A 12789-nucleotide genomic window follows, 5' to 3' on the forward strand; every position below is an offset into this window, starting at 1 on the left:
GTTCCAGATACTCCCTCCTTAAACCTGAAATTAAAAGTAGATGGCAAATAAATAAAAAAAAGACAATTTTTCTATTTTATTTTTTATTTTGTTGGAGCTGCATATCCTTTGGTCACACTCTACAGAAATGTGCTTTGGGCAAACAACCATTTCTTCTAAAAAATTTAAAGTTTTTGAGATATTAAATAATGTAATTTTTAATTAAGAGTTTTATTAATAGATTTTTACCCCAACTTTCATAATTACCTAACTCTGTGCCTGGAGTGTTTGGAGTTGAACTTTCATTTGTCTAATATGGTTGAGCCTCAAATACTTCCACAGAACACACAATATAAGAATAATTCTTATAATGGCTAATTAGCATAAATTGAGAAAATAGATTTCGAAGAGCATTTTTGGGCTCGACTTGAAAAGGCTTATAACACTCAATGTGAAAATGTATCCACATCAGCATTAGACGAAATTAGCATACAAATAAATAGACATTGAATAATTTTAATTCTGAATAACTCCAGCAACATACTCTTATGTAAAGTTTCAAAGCCCATTTGTATAGTGCAGTTTCTATTTACAACTGATGCAGCTACACTAGAGAAGCCTCAGGCGTGGCCATTATTGTGCTATAAAATTGCTATATTATTTTAGTTTTAAATTATAGAGGTTATTTTTGGAGCTATAAGGTATTAGGATACTTTACCATACAGTATTAACAGAAGGGCAAAATCGCATAGATGCAACCTATAAGCCTTACAGTGTGGGATTAATAGTTTTGTTAGTAGTATTTACAGTGCATTTGTCAGTCTTATTCAAGATGGGTCAAAATGTACACAAGCATTACATCATATTCTGTCCTTTAAACAGTATAACTCTTTACTGAAGTCATTTAAATATACCCTCTTCAATCCAGATTGATGTTATGTGAGGTTCATGATTTTATGATCATTTTTTGACCACATTAAAACACACCTGTCATTCTTTTACAGTATGTTGAATGCCTGAATTAAATCATTACATATATTAAAATAAATTCTCCATATAGTATGTGTAATTCATCAACCAGGCATAGCATTTTATACCTGTTATGTTACAATTTAATTCAAACAGGATAATTCATTATGGTTACATTTTACCCCCACTTTTGAAATTTTGCATGTTTGCTTAGAGCCCCATTACTATATGGCCCTGGCATAAGGTCTAAAGCTATTGAATATTTTCAGCTTAAAGAAAGATACAGTTCATGTTCGTGGGGTAGTTGTCACAATGGGAACCTGCCATATGCTAGAACAGAATTGTAAAACATTAAAAACACGTTACAACCTACTCCCACCTGAGATTTGTTGTCCTAAGAAAAGGTTTAAACTTGGCAATGCGTGGCCTTAAGTCGCTATAATCAAAATGGACTAGCCTATTATTATTTTTATGGAATATTGCTGTAGCCTATTTATTATAAATGATTTATCCATGCACATCATTCTTTTTATATTAAATTATAGGCCTATGTGTCTTTGTAATCATTCATCAAAATCAAACATTGACCTCACTGATATATATTGAGAACCATTACAGATCAGTGATTGACCTACATTTGGTCTTGTTCGAGGAGCCGTTTCAATCGGAAATACGTCACAATATAGGAAAGAAACTATCGCAACTTCCGGGTTGACTTCAATGTATTGCAAGTTTACCACAGTAAAAAAAATACGACTGGAAAGTTAATCTGAAGGATAGGCCTATAATTCACAAATGATCATGTAGTTTTGAACTAAATGCTTGAAACCAACACTGCTATTCACGAAGAAAACAACATTTTATTGACAAAGTCCTCCTAGTGAAGATTTCCCCATGTGACAACTAGCCCCGGTTTTGCACAACACTGACACGCTAATGTGAATGTGACCGAACACAAACATTAACATAAAGGCCAGTTGCTTTTTGGTGGGATTGTAAGACTTACTTGGCTCACCCTCAACAATGTTCCAGTGCAGCCTGCGGCTATCCAATGAGAGCCCAGCCCTCCTCCTCTGCTCTCCTCCTCTCCCACCTCCTCCGCGCGCTCTCATCTCTCCGCTCCGCGTGCAGCCAGTGACTGCTGGTGCTGTCTCGCGGCGTTTGGAGATCCTGCACGCGCGCTGTATGGATGCTGAATCTTCGGCGCTGCTGTAAACGCGACACGGAATCAACATGTCCAACCCTCCGCACGACCCGTTCTACTCGTCCCCTTTCGGACCGTTCTACCGGAGACATTCACCGTACATGGTGCAGCCTGAGTACAGAATCTATGAGATGAACAAACGACTTCAGTCCCGGACAGAGGTGAGTTTGGCATCGCTCCACATGAGACAGTGACAGCTGTAGTTTGGGAAAAGTTATGCTGGCCAGGCCTTTTGCAAAATTATTCCTGATTGTAGCTACAAAAGACTGTGAACTAAGTGATGAAACTATGTTTTAGTTTTGCAACTGGTTGTCTTTGTGATCACTGTAAGTTGCATGACTGCACAAGTGCATTGTGATGATATTGCTTAGCCTCAGTCAGACCACTTTTCAGAATCACTTATTCGGGATAGTGATTCTCAAAATGGGGGGGGGGGGGGGGGGGGGGGGGTTTATATATATATATATATATATATATATATATACATACATTTATACATACATACATTTTATATGCATTTTTATATACATTTTCAGAATATAATGTGCATTTAGGGACATATTTCAGACTTTCTGGTGAGCTTTTCTGTATTTACATCATTTAGGCGCTGCGTAGCCTACAGAAGCAACATCCACTTTGATCACTAATTAAAATCCACGTGGAGGCAGTAGGCTAAGTTAATGAATAGCGCACGAGCGCAGAGGAATGATAGTACTCTTCTATTAGAGCAACACTGTTTTAAATAAATATTTTAAAATTAACTTCTACTATAAGAAACTATACAAGTGTGGCTTCTAATAACTTGACTATTAGTTTAAAGTATAAAGGAAAATGATTCAGTGTATAAAACGATGCCAAAAGCACTTTATGAAAAAGCAGAACCGTTTTGCGTGTAAGAGAAAATGAATAGTCCCACAAACTTTGCTGCAAAAGTTATATCAGCCCTTGAATGAAAAGCATTATTTGATTTGAATATTTTAGATGCATTTTAAATGTTTGCATGTTGTCATCCTCACCTAACAGCTTATTTTAATAATTATTAATAATAATAAATATATTGTTGGGGGAAACTAAAAAATCAAGGCAACATAATAGTCCATTTGAATTTATTGTTCACTAATTTAAAAATAAATGTCACAAATGTCAGCCAATTAATTGTTGTCAAGGCAACCACAGATTTGTCATGCAGTACATTTTCAATTAACAACCAAATATTTGAATCGTCATCACTCGATGCTTTTTATGACTCTTAACATCAAGGGAACTCTGCAATCTTTGCCTCTAAAGGAGAGATCAATTGAATTAGACATAGATGCACGTAAACCTAAATAATGAACAAGCATAAAGATTATAGTATCACCAAACACACAAAAAAAAATAACAGTGACAACAAAAACAGCATATAGTTAATAAATTTAGCAAACAATAAAAATATTCAAACAAAAAAAATGTATTCATTCTGTAGTGCATGCTGGGAACTCACATATATTGTTCGATATGAAGTTGTTTATTATGACAAACTCTGTTAGGCTAGTTGGGACAATATTTTTTTTTAACAACAGTTGATGACAAAACATAGACTATATGCACTTAAAACACTGCCAGCATTTTACCTCATTTACTGTACTTTTAAAATAACAGTAACACGTCTGTAAATAATAGCTGTAAATATTTGTGCTGTAATGCTGATCCCACTGGAAAATAGCCTTGTTTTCTTCAAAGATCCGCTGGTTATAATGCAAGTCTTGCAACCTCTACCTCCGTATTCCACTCAACTGTCAAAAAAAGAACATATCCAATTATAGCGCATGTATCGCTATCACAATCAGTCTTGCCCATTTGTGATGTTATAGACAGAACAAGTTTTGACAATTCCCTTAATTGTCCCATTGAAAAACAGCATTAAATATGCTAATGAGGGCACTGGTGCCTATCGCTGTCGCAGTTCTGACACGTGCGCCTCTGCTCATGTGTGTGATGGAGGTGCTGTAACTTTAAGGAGACCTGGGCTGTATAGAGATGCAATGGAACAACATCATGAATAATGCATAAGCAACGGCCCAAACCCTGTAGACTTCCACTCTGAAACGGCACTTACCAAAGAGCCTAATAAACATGTGCCAATATATCATTTTAATCTTCACAACATCACTTTGGCAGAAAGCAAAAATTTGCTAAGATTAAATCTTTATGTGTGATTGATCTTGATAAGATATTTCATTGTGAGGGTAACAATGAGTTTAGTTGACAAATGTGATTTGTTTCTGGAAACTGTTGCAATCTATGCAGCTCTAAAGGGGTAAATAGAGAGAAACCATAAAGAGAAATACAATTAAGAAAAAGAAAAATCACTTCTTTTTAAAGGGTTAATATTGTATAAGGTTTCTGAAATTAATAAACAGTGTTATTGAAATCAATAATTGACTCACTCAGATAACTGAATTGTATTGCATTGCACTTAAATAGACTTTGGATGAAGTAATAGTCCGTTCATGCACACCACTTAGAGAGTACATTGTTCTTGACAATTTTGGTTCAAACATTCTGATGTCTTATTGTTGGCTGTTTTATACCAACAATATTGCATATATTGCAACGTGAGTTTCATTGAGAATTCTGTTTGGATGGAGGACTCAAATTAACAAACATCTCTGCTCTGTGCACACAAATCCATCTGGCAGATGCTAGAAATGTTTGTAAAAGGTCTGATATGTATCCTTCTTGCAGATTGTAGCTCGCATAGGTCTAGCCCCTTGCCACAGCGGAATAATAGCACAACGCTATTGCTAATATCTTTGCAAACAATGAGCGCAATGTTTATTAGTCAAGCACGCTGATGTGCATTTGAAGCCAGTGTTATTTAGCACAGATTTTATAAGTTCCCCCCACAGCCATCCATCATGTAGACATCCAGACTTTCTTAGTTTAAAAGCTCCAGGCAAACAGTGAAATAACAGGGGGAGCGCAGCGCTGAAGTAGCCACTGTCAAACATAGGTGTTTGATAATCACTTGGCTCTATGTTTATCTGCATCAGTCATTTAATGACTGTCCAATAACACTAACTAATCTATATATTAGCGCTTAACATGGGAATTAAGCTCCACGGTGCACATCACATGACTGGAGTGAAAGTAGAATTGGACAAAAGCAGGAAAGAGCTCAGGAAAGCTAGACAAGAGGGCTCAAGAGTCCCGACTCTTGACTTGAGAGTTCTCAGTACAGAAGCTGATGATTGATGTATTTTATTGTCCAACGGCTAAAACTGTTCAGCCCATTTGCTGGCAGCAAACTAACTTCAGAGCAGAGCAGTTAGTGTTGCGTTTTAAAGAGCACTAGAGACTTTGTCACGGAACGCTAGACAAATGGACTATAATGAATTAAAGGTGAAATTTGTAATATTTTGTTGAAACACTTTCTCCTAACCCAGCCTCACAGAGACAACAAGTCGTTTATTGGTTGATTCTGTAAACAATGTGATTCTATGGTGATATCAAAACATGGCTGTTGCATTTAGAATAAATATGTATTCAATACTCTCTCCTGCTGCATTCAAAATCGCATACTTAATGACAAAATCGAAACTTCATGATCATTAAAAAAGTATGTTCTAGTATGAAAATGGGTAGCATATGTGAAATTTGGATGTACTACATATTATGTTGTCACTCGTTTCATTGCCATTCACAAATCCTGTCCTGTGGCCTCATGAGATAGTAAAGTGCCCATCTCCAGGAAGTCATCTACTTTTCTTAAAATCAGTGATTTTTTACCCTTCAAGGTATGTTTGTTGGTATTGGGAGTGGCTTGAAATATTCAACCAGTTAACAGTTGGTTGTAGTCCGTTAAGGTGTCAAAAGTTGAACATTTCCGAACTCACTTTACAAGAAAGTTGTTAGGCAAATAAGTATCTGTAACTAATGCTCAGCAGACAGTCTTTAGCATGTCAGATATGTCTGAAAGACTGTTCTCAGTTCAATCTTAGCACTCTTGGAGTGCTTGATTGAGATGGCAAAAAAATCATATGATCATATTCTCCTGGATATCAGCTCATTTTGAGTTGGAGTGACTGTCAAGCACATCCGAAAGTTAGTTTTGATTGAGTAACTTGTAGATCTGTGCAGACTCGAGTTGCGAACTGTTTCAGACAGTTCAGTCCAATTTGGTCGATTGGCTTTTCCAGTTCACTAATAAGAACCAGTTCAAAAGAATGGTTCATTTGTGAACTGGACATCACTATTGCAAATATGACCGCTGAATGAACTGACTTTACTTGAAATGGACTTTGAGACTTTGTATAGACTTTATCTTAGTTACCATGGTTTTTTGCTAAAAAAAATATCATGGCTGAGTGAACTGAACAATACTATAATATACAATAGCATGCTTTTGCATTATGCTGCATCCACGCCGTTAGGTTTATTTTGACTGCTGTATCAGCCTCCGCTGCATAAACAAAAAAAAATGTGTGCTCCTTTAACAGAAGCCATATAGAGTTTGCCTGTTGGCCTTGAGGCTTCCATCCTGAAAGAGCATCAAACATGTTTGCTGCAGTTTAAAAGGTTTGCTGGATAAACTGCCACATGCAAACAAGCATGCTGGTTAACATTCAGAGGAGGAGTTTTGTCGACCTCCGCTGGTAGAAGATCATTAGCATAATGCGCCTTAATATTCACAAGCTTGAGAGAGTGAAAAAAAGAAGAGGTCGTCAGGAAGACAACAAATGAAAGACTAGCTATATTAATATGTCTAATGCTTTTGGAATGGAATGCATTTATGCAAAGGAGCAGTGCGAGTTCACAGCGGGGTTTCGTTTTGATCTGAGGGCGATCGATAATGCATTTCACTGTGGAGAAACTCAGTATCAAAGTCCTCGAGGTAAACCAATCATCGCAGATCTTCCACAGTCCCATTAGAGCTTAAAATGGCACCAAATGGCAAATCAGTCTAACCATGTCCATCATCATTTATATTACATGCTGCTTAATTGATTTTGTGGAAAGCAGGTGATGGACGATGATTGTGTTTTAAGAGCAGGTGAAAAGTCTAGCATCAATTGACGTGCCCAAATTTACGAGTTTTGTTAAGCAGTCAGCCATATAGGACTGAGATCTACCTAATTATTTTACTTTTTAATTTGTGTTCAGATTAATACACTTGTATCATCTGGATTTTGGTTTTTGTAGTAGCAGTGGACTTAAACTTTATTTTGCACTCACTACGGGACACATATAATGCACAACTCTCTTATCAATTGGCTGCATTATGCAAAAACAGGTTATGGGGTCCTGGCTGATATGTGACTTTACGGATTACATTGAAAACAAAAGTAAAAAAATGGATTCTCTGGAACAATAAGGTGGCGTTCAAACTGGCAGGATACTAGGACAATAGTCCCACCTTTTTCCTGTAGCTTTCCCAAAGTTCCTTCCAGGCTACACTGTTGCGCTGATAACAGATAAAGAGGGATCGCCCATTTTTACCAACTTCCTGTTTTTAGACTTTTTCTGTACGGATCATATTTTTGATTCCTTTTGTCCAGCCCTGAGCGATGATGTTTTTGAGAAGCCACAAATGTGATATCATCGATAAAACATTGAAAAGTTCTCTGCTGTCAACGTTCTGCATGTGTTGGTTTTTACTGCACTTCATCAATATTTGGACGGGTTGTGAACCTTTAAAATAACTTTTATTTTAACTTTAACTTTAGTATTTTAATATTTATTTGATGTAATTTATTCCTTTGATGTCAAAGCAGAATTTGCAGCCTCATTACTCCAGTGCTTCAGTGTCACACGATCCAGAAACCATTCTGATTTGGGCTCAAGAAACATTTATTATTATTATGAACGTTGAAAACAGTTGTGCTGCTTAATATTTTTGTGGGAACTGTGATTCTTTGATGAATAGAGAGTGCAAAAGAACACCTTTTTTTCACTTTTTTTTTATCAGTTTAATGCATCCTTACTAAATAAATATACTATTTTTTTTTTTAAAGCCTAACTGACCCCAAACTTTAGAATGGTTTCAACAAACAAACAAAAATACATGTTGGCACAGTTCTGGAGTTGTTTTCAGTGCTGTGTGTCATATAGGGTGAGGACTTTCTGAAGGATGTTAGTTCACTTCCCCGTGCCTTTATTGCATTTGCATAATTCAGATCATGTGCACTTAACCTTATACTCAAATATTGGCGACATTCTGTTCTTCTTAAAACAACAGCAGAACAAGGAGAAGCTGTCGAGAACAGCTTGCTAAAATATTACCCATAAACGTTGTTTATGCTGTCTTTGTTTACTAAAATGAGGGATCATGAATTGATGCATGAATTGTTTACGCGCTTCCTGCCATTTCTACTGCAGTTTTGGCTTGTTTACATAGTTAGTATTCCCTGAGATCTGTCGGTGGCTGTCACTGATGTAGGTGGAAGAAGTTCAACAGCAGTTGTACAAATCCTGCACGTGATTGCCCACACACAGCTCTGTTCAGCTCATTAAAGACCTTGTGTACATTTCACGAGTCCTGAAAGGTGAGTCTAAATGGAGTCTGCCTGGCTAAGGACTTTTTAAATGTCAGTTTGCAGATGTGGATATATAAGTGCAATTTACACCAATTCTCACGTTGTGTGAGTGATTAGGTTGCCTTCGGCATAGTACCATTCAAAACAGAAATGTTGATACTTCTCGTAGTACTATTAATGCTGTAACACACTGCCTCTAAATAAAATCGAAATTCATTCTGAAACAGACTTATAGATTTAGGTGGTTTGGTGTTTTTTGCAAATCTAGCAACATTTTTTTTTTTTTATCCAATGTGACTTACATTGCATTTGTTTGAATGAAATAAATATGTGCAGCATTAAAACTGAGATTACAGTAGGCTAATTTTGAAACTTGTGGAAATTTTCAAAAATTCAAATCAAAATGAAAACATAAACTAGTGAAATTGTTGAAAAAAACTGACTGTGTGTGTGTGTGTGTGAGAGGTCTGTTTAACCCCTACGTTGACATTTTTGACCTTGACCATCCTCTTTGAAAATGTAAAAAATGCAGAAAATGTTTGTGATGCTAGGTTTAGAGCAGGGGTCGGGTCGTCGAGGGCCACTGTCTCCAAAAAACGTGTGTGTAAAAAGTTCAGTTCGTTGTTGTGTCTACAGTAGCTATGTATTGTAAAAAGCAGCTGCTATTGTTATTTACCAAGGATTTGGGATGTTGTTGTTTCTCTAAGCTCTTGCATCTACCATAAATCTGAGCTGCTTGGCCCCTGCGGAGCGGTGACTGGGTCGAGAGCCACCATTGGCACATTGATGAATCCCTTTAGACATTCCAATCAATACGGCTTTATCTTCAGGCAGCCCGTGCAGACGCCCATGTTAGTTCACCTGAGGTCCTGAAGGACTGATCTGTGCGCAGTACATCAAAGCTCACTATCAGCTATAGCATGCTAGACAGCTACAATCAGCACTGGAGGCAGGAACCTCTCATTTTCTATGTCAGCTACAGATTACTGATCTATAGCCGACTCTCTCTCTTGGCTGCAGTGTTATATGTCATCTTTATCAAACATGATCTATGTCTCTGAAATGCAGCAGCTTTGGTTTATTCCATCAGTCAGTCAAGAGCAAAAAAAAAAGAAAGATAAAGAAATACAAGAACAGCGCAGCAGGGGGGCACAGATATATCACTATAAATGCAAATCACATCGCTAGGGAACTTTTGTACAGTATAAGAAATTATCTTATTCAACTGCTACAAATCCAGTCCTTCCTTTCCAACTTTGGCACATCACACACCTGTACGCAAGTTTTCGGATACTGTTTGCAAGGGCTGCTGAGGCATTAAATAGGGTTAATTAGTGCAAATGGGCAATCAGATTTCCTATCGATTGTGACAGTGCAGATTGCCTTCCAGATAAATGAAATCCTATAACTCTGAATCCTGGTGCAGATACTGATAATGCTGTTAGCAGCCATTAATGCTCTGCCGTAATTAGCTTATATCAAAGTAATTAAAACAATGACAGTGTAAAGTAATTATGTTACATGCTAACTCTATATTTTATCCATGTTATCTCAACCTATATGCTCGATTTCTTGTTTTCTCAGCATAATGGAAGACCCTTTCACCATTTTTGGTCATTGTCTTCATTATGTACTGAAGTGATTTCACGGAATGTCTTTGTTGATTGTGATTTACAAGACTAAAATAGGGATAATAGATTATGTAATCATGAGATATTTATTGTAAATATATATATATATTAACATATAATATTAATTTGATTTGTTATGCATTTTATTATATTCTGACCCTTTAAACACTTTTAAAAAGCTGCAATAAAAATAAAAATAAATAAAAAAAACTTATTAATATTAATGACATTGAAAATCAGTTTCTTAAAACTGATCACCCATTTGCAGTTTTAAAATTTAAAATAACTATTTTCTATTTTAATATATTTTAAAATGTAATTTATTCCTGTAATGACAAAGCTGAATTTTCTTCAGTGTCACGTGATTCTTTAGAAATCATTCTGAAATGCTGATTAGGTGCTCAAAAAACATATATTACTTTGTCACTTTTGATCAATTTAATGCGTCCTTGCTGAATAAAAGTATTAATTATTGATAGTATATATAGTGACCATAACAAAAAAAAGTATATAGTCTAAAAAGGCTTCTTAATCTATTACTTCATCAGTGTTCTGCACTAGGACCTAACCTGAGGTCAAAGGTTGTTGGTGCTGAGGAGGTCATTGCCGGTGACTGTACAGCATTGATGGATCCCCCTGCAGCCCATTGACCTCAGCACCAGGAAGATGTTGAAGTGGAGGAGATCAATGAACACTCAAAGAGAGCAGTCAACACCTGCTGATACAAACACGGTTTGATAAACTCAGCTCAAGAGCATCCATCAATGAGTTGCAAAGAGATATTGAACTGCAGAGAGCTCAGGGAGTCGTAGGATTTCAATCACATCTACATGATTGTCATGCAATATGGCTAAAAAGGAGATGAGACTCCCTGACTAAAGATACAAACCAACAATATCTGTTTTACAGACCTAAAAGTTAGAGAAAGAGACAGTGATTTGTAGGGCTGAGTTAAAATTAATTCACGATTAATCAATTTTGATCAAACTTAATTTTAATCAAAATCGATACTTAAATCCCAAGATTGATTTCTTAGTCTATGCTGTTTTCGGTTGATGCATGAAGAAAACTTCTCCAAACATTTGTAGCGTGCATCCCATCTAATAAATAAGCTTTGTGCTTTGTTATATTTGATATGAAACAGTCTCAGCTTTCAAATTCTGTCAATTTTACCATAAAATTCAAACACTAAATCTTTAATGTGGCATGACAGATCGCTTTAGTGCCTCGGTTCAAGCGGCACATGAATCGATCACCTCTTCCTCATTACTTAGTTATAGCATGAAAATAAACTTGAATGAACATCAGAAGGTATGTTCAAGACAATACAAACTTATTGAAATCTCTTATTTAATCGCTTAATCAGTGTTTTACCTGCAGAAAGACGTCAATAAAACAGCTCGTAAACAATGTCACGTAATGTTACTTTTACCTCAGAAAAGCCATTCAATGACCATAGCTTATTAGTCTGCACGGGAAAAAAAAACTCTAGAGAGGAGAATTTTTAATAAATATATCCATTAGATTCCATAATTATTATATTCTTGCGTAACATGTTAGTGATGTCTCATTTATTGAATGTTTGAATAAATTTGTAATGAAAAGCTTTTAATTAAAGTTATGACAGCCACCATTAAATTATTATTATTTATATTGCAACAACGAATTGGAGAACCATTGAAAAAGTGGATATAAAAACAATTTAACTGTGCAATTTAAATGTTAGTGTACAACATTTGAGTGTTATTATATCTAAAAAATAAAGAGAAATTAAATTTGAACTGATTAATTTTAACCTTTAATATTATAGTTATATACCAAATGACAGTATATTTATAGTTTATGAATCAGCTTGGGGATCAAAATCTAACTCATGAATTCATGAAATCTGTCATTATCCAGGCCAAGTGATTAGACAAAAGGAAGGTTGTTTTAACCTAAAAGATTTGCCAATCCACAAGAGACCAAGATGGGGAAAAAAGCTAAAAATGAAGAAAACATGATTATCTGATGAAGTCATGCATCCTGCTGAGTGTAAGAACAGGTTTATTCAAACACATACACACAAAAACACACATACACAAGTAGAAAGCAAGGAAAAGAGTGTTAACCAAAACTGTGTGTGTGTCATGGGTGATAGTGCTGTGCTAATAACCAGCTGTGTTGGACAACATCAGCCTCCTGCCTTATTGAATGGAAAAAGGTGTCAAAACTGATCATTCACTTACAAGTGACTAAGACAGCAGATCGTAATAGGGCACTGACTCACTCCCAAAACACAAAGCAGACGAGAACGCTTCCCCAGCGCTGGAAAACAGCGCTTCTCGAATACAAGACTCGGGAGTAAAGGTCTCCAGGGTCGGCCACTGTGGAATGTGACGCTGCCTGAAGTCGACAGCCCTAATTGTAAACATCTGAGAGGGCTTGTGATCTGTCACCAGGCAACATCGGCTAGATGGCAACGTTGGCCTAAACGACGTCTGTTAGA

At 36.3% G+C, this 12789-nt stretch overlaps 1 protein-coding gene across 3 annotated transcripts in view; it reads left to right on the forward strand.

The window, feature by feature from the left end:
- The first annotated feature begins 2077 nt into the window (after positions 1-2077).
- Positions 2078-12789, forward strand: part of ldb2a (LIM domain binding 2a) — a 58676-nt gene continuing 47964 nt past the window's right edge. For all 3 annotated transcript variants that reach the window (XM_077247658.1, XM_077247659.1, XM_077247660.1), the window contains exon 1: positions 2078-2313. In XM_077247658.1, the coding sequence (XP_077103773.1) occupies positions 2182-2313 (132 nt within the window). In that variant the 5' untranslated portion in view covers positions 2078-2181. The remainder of the gene's footprint in view (positions 2314-12789) is intronic.

The sequence above is a fragment of the Siphateles boraxobius genome, unplaced genomic scaffold, assembly GCF_051911475.1.
Source record: "Siphateles boraxobius isolate OS27281-9 unplaced genomic scaffold, OSU_SipBor_1 3, whole genome shotgun sequence".
Taxonomy (NCBI): domain Eukaryota; kingdom Metazoa; phylum Chordata; class Actinopteri; order Cypriniformes; family Leuciscidae; genus Siphateles; species Siphateles boraxobius.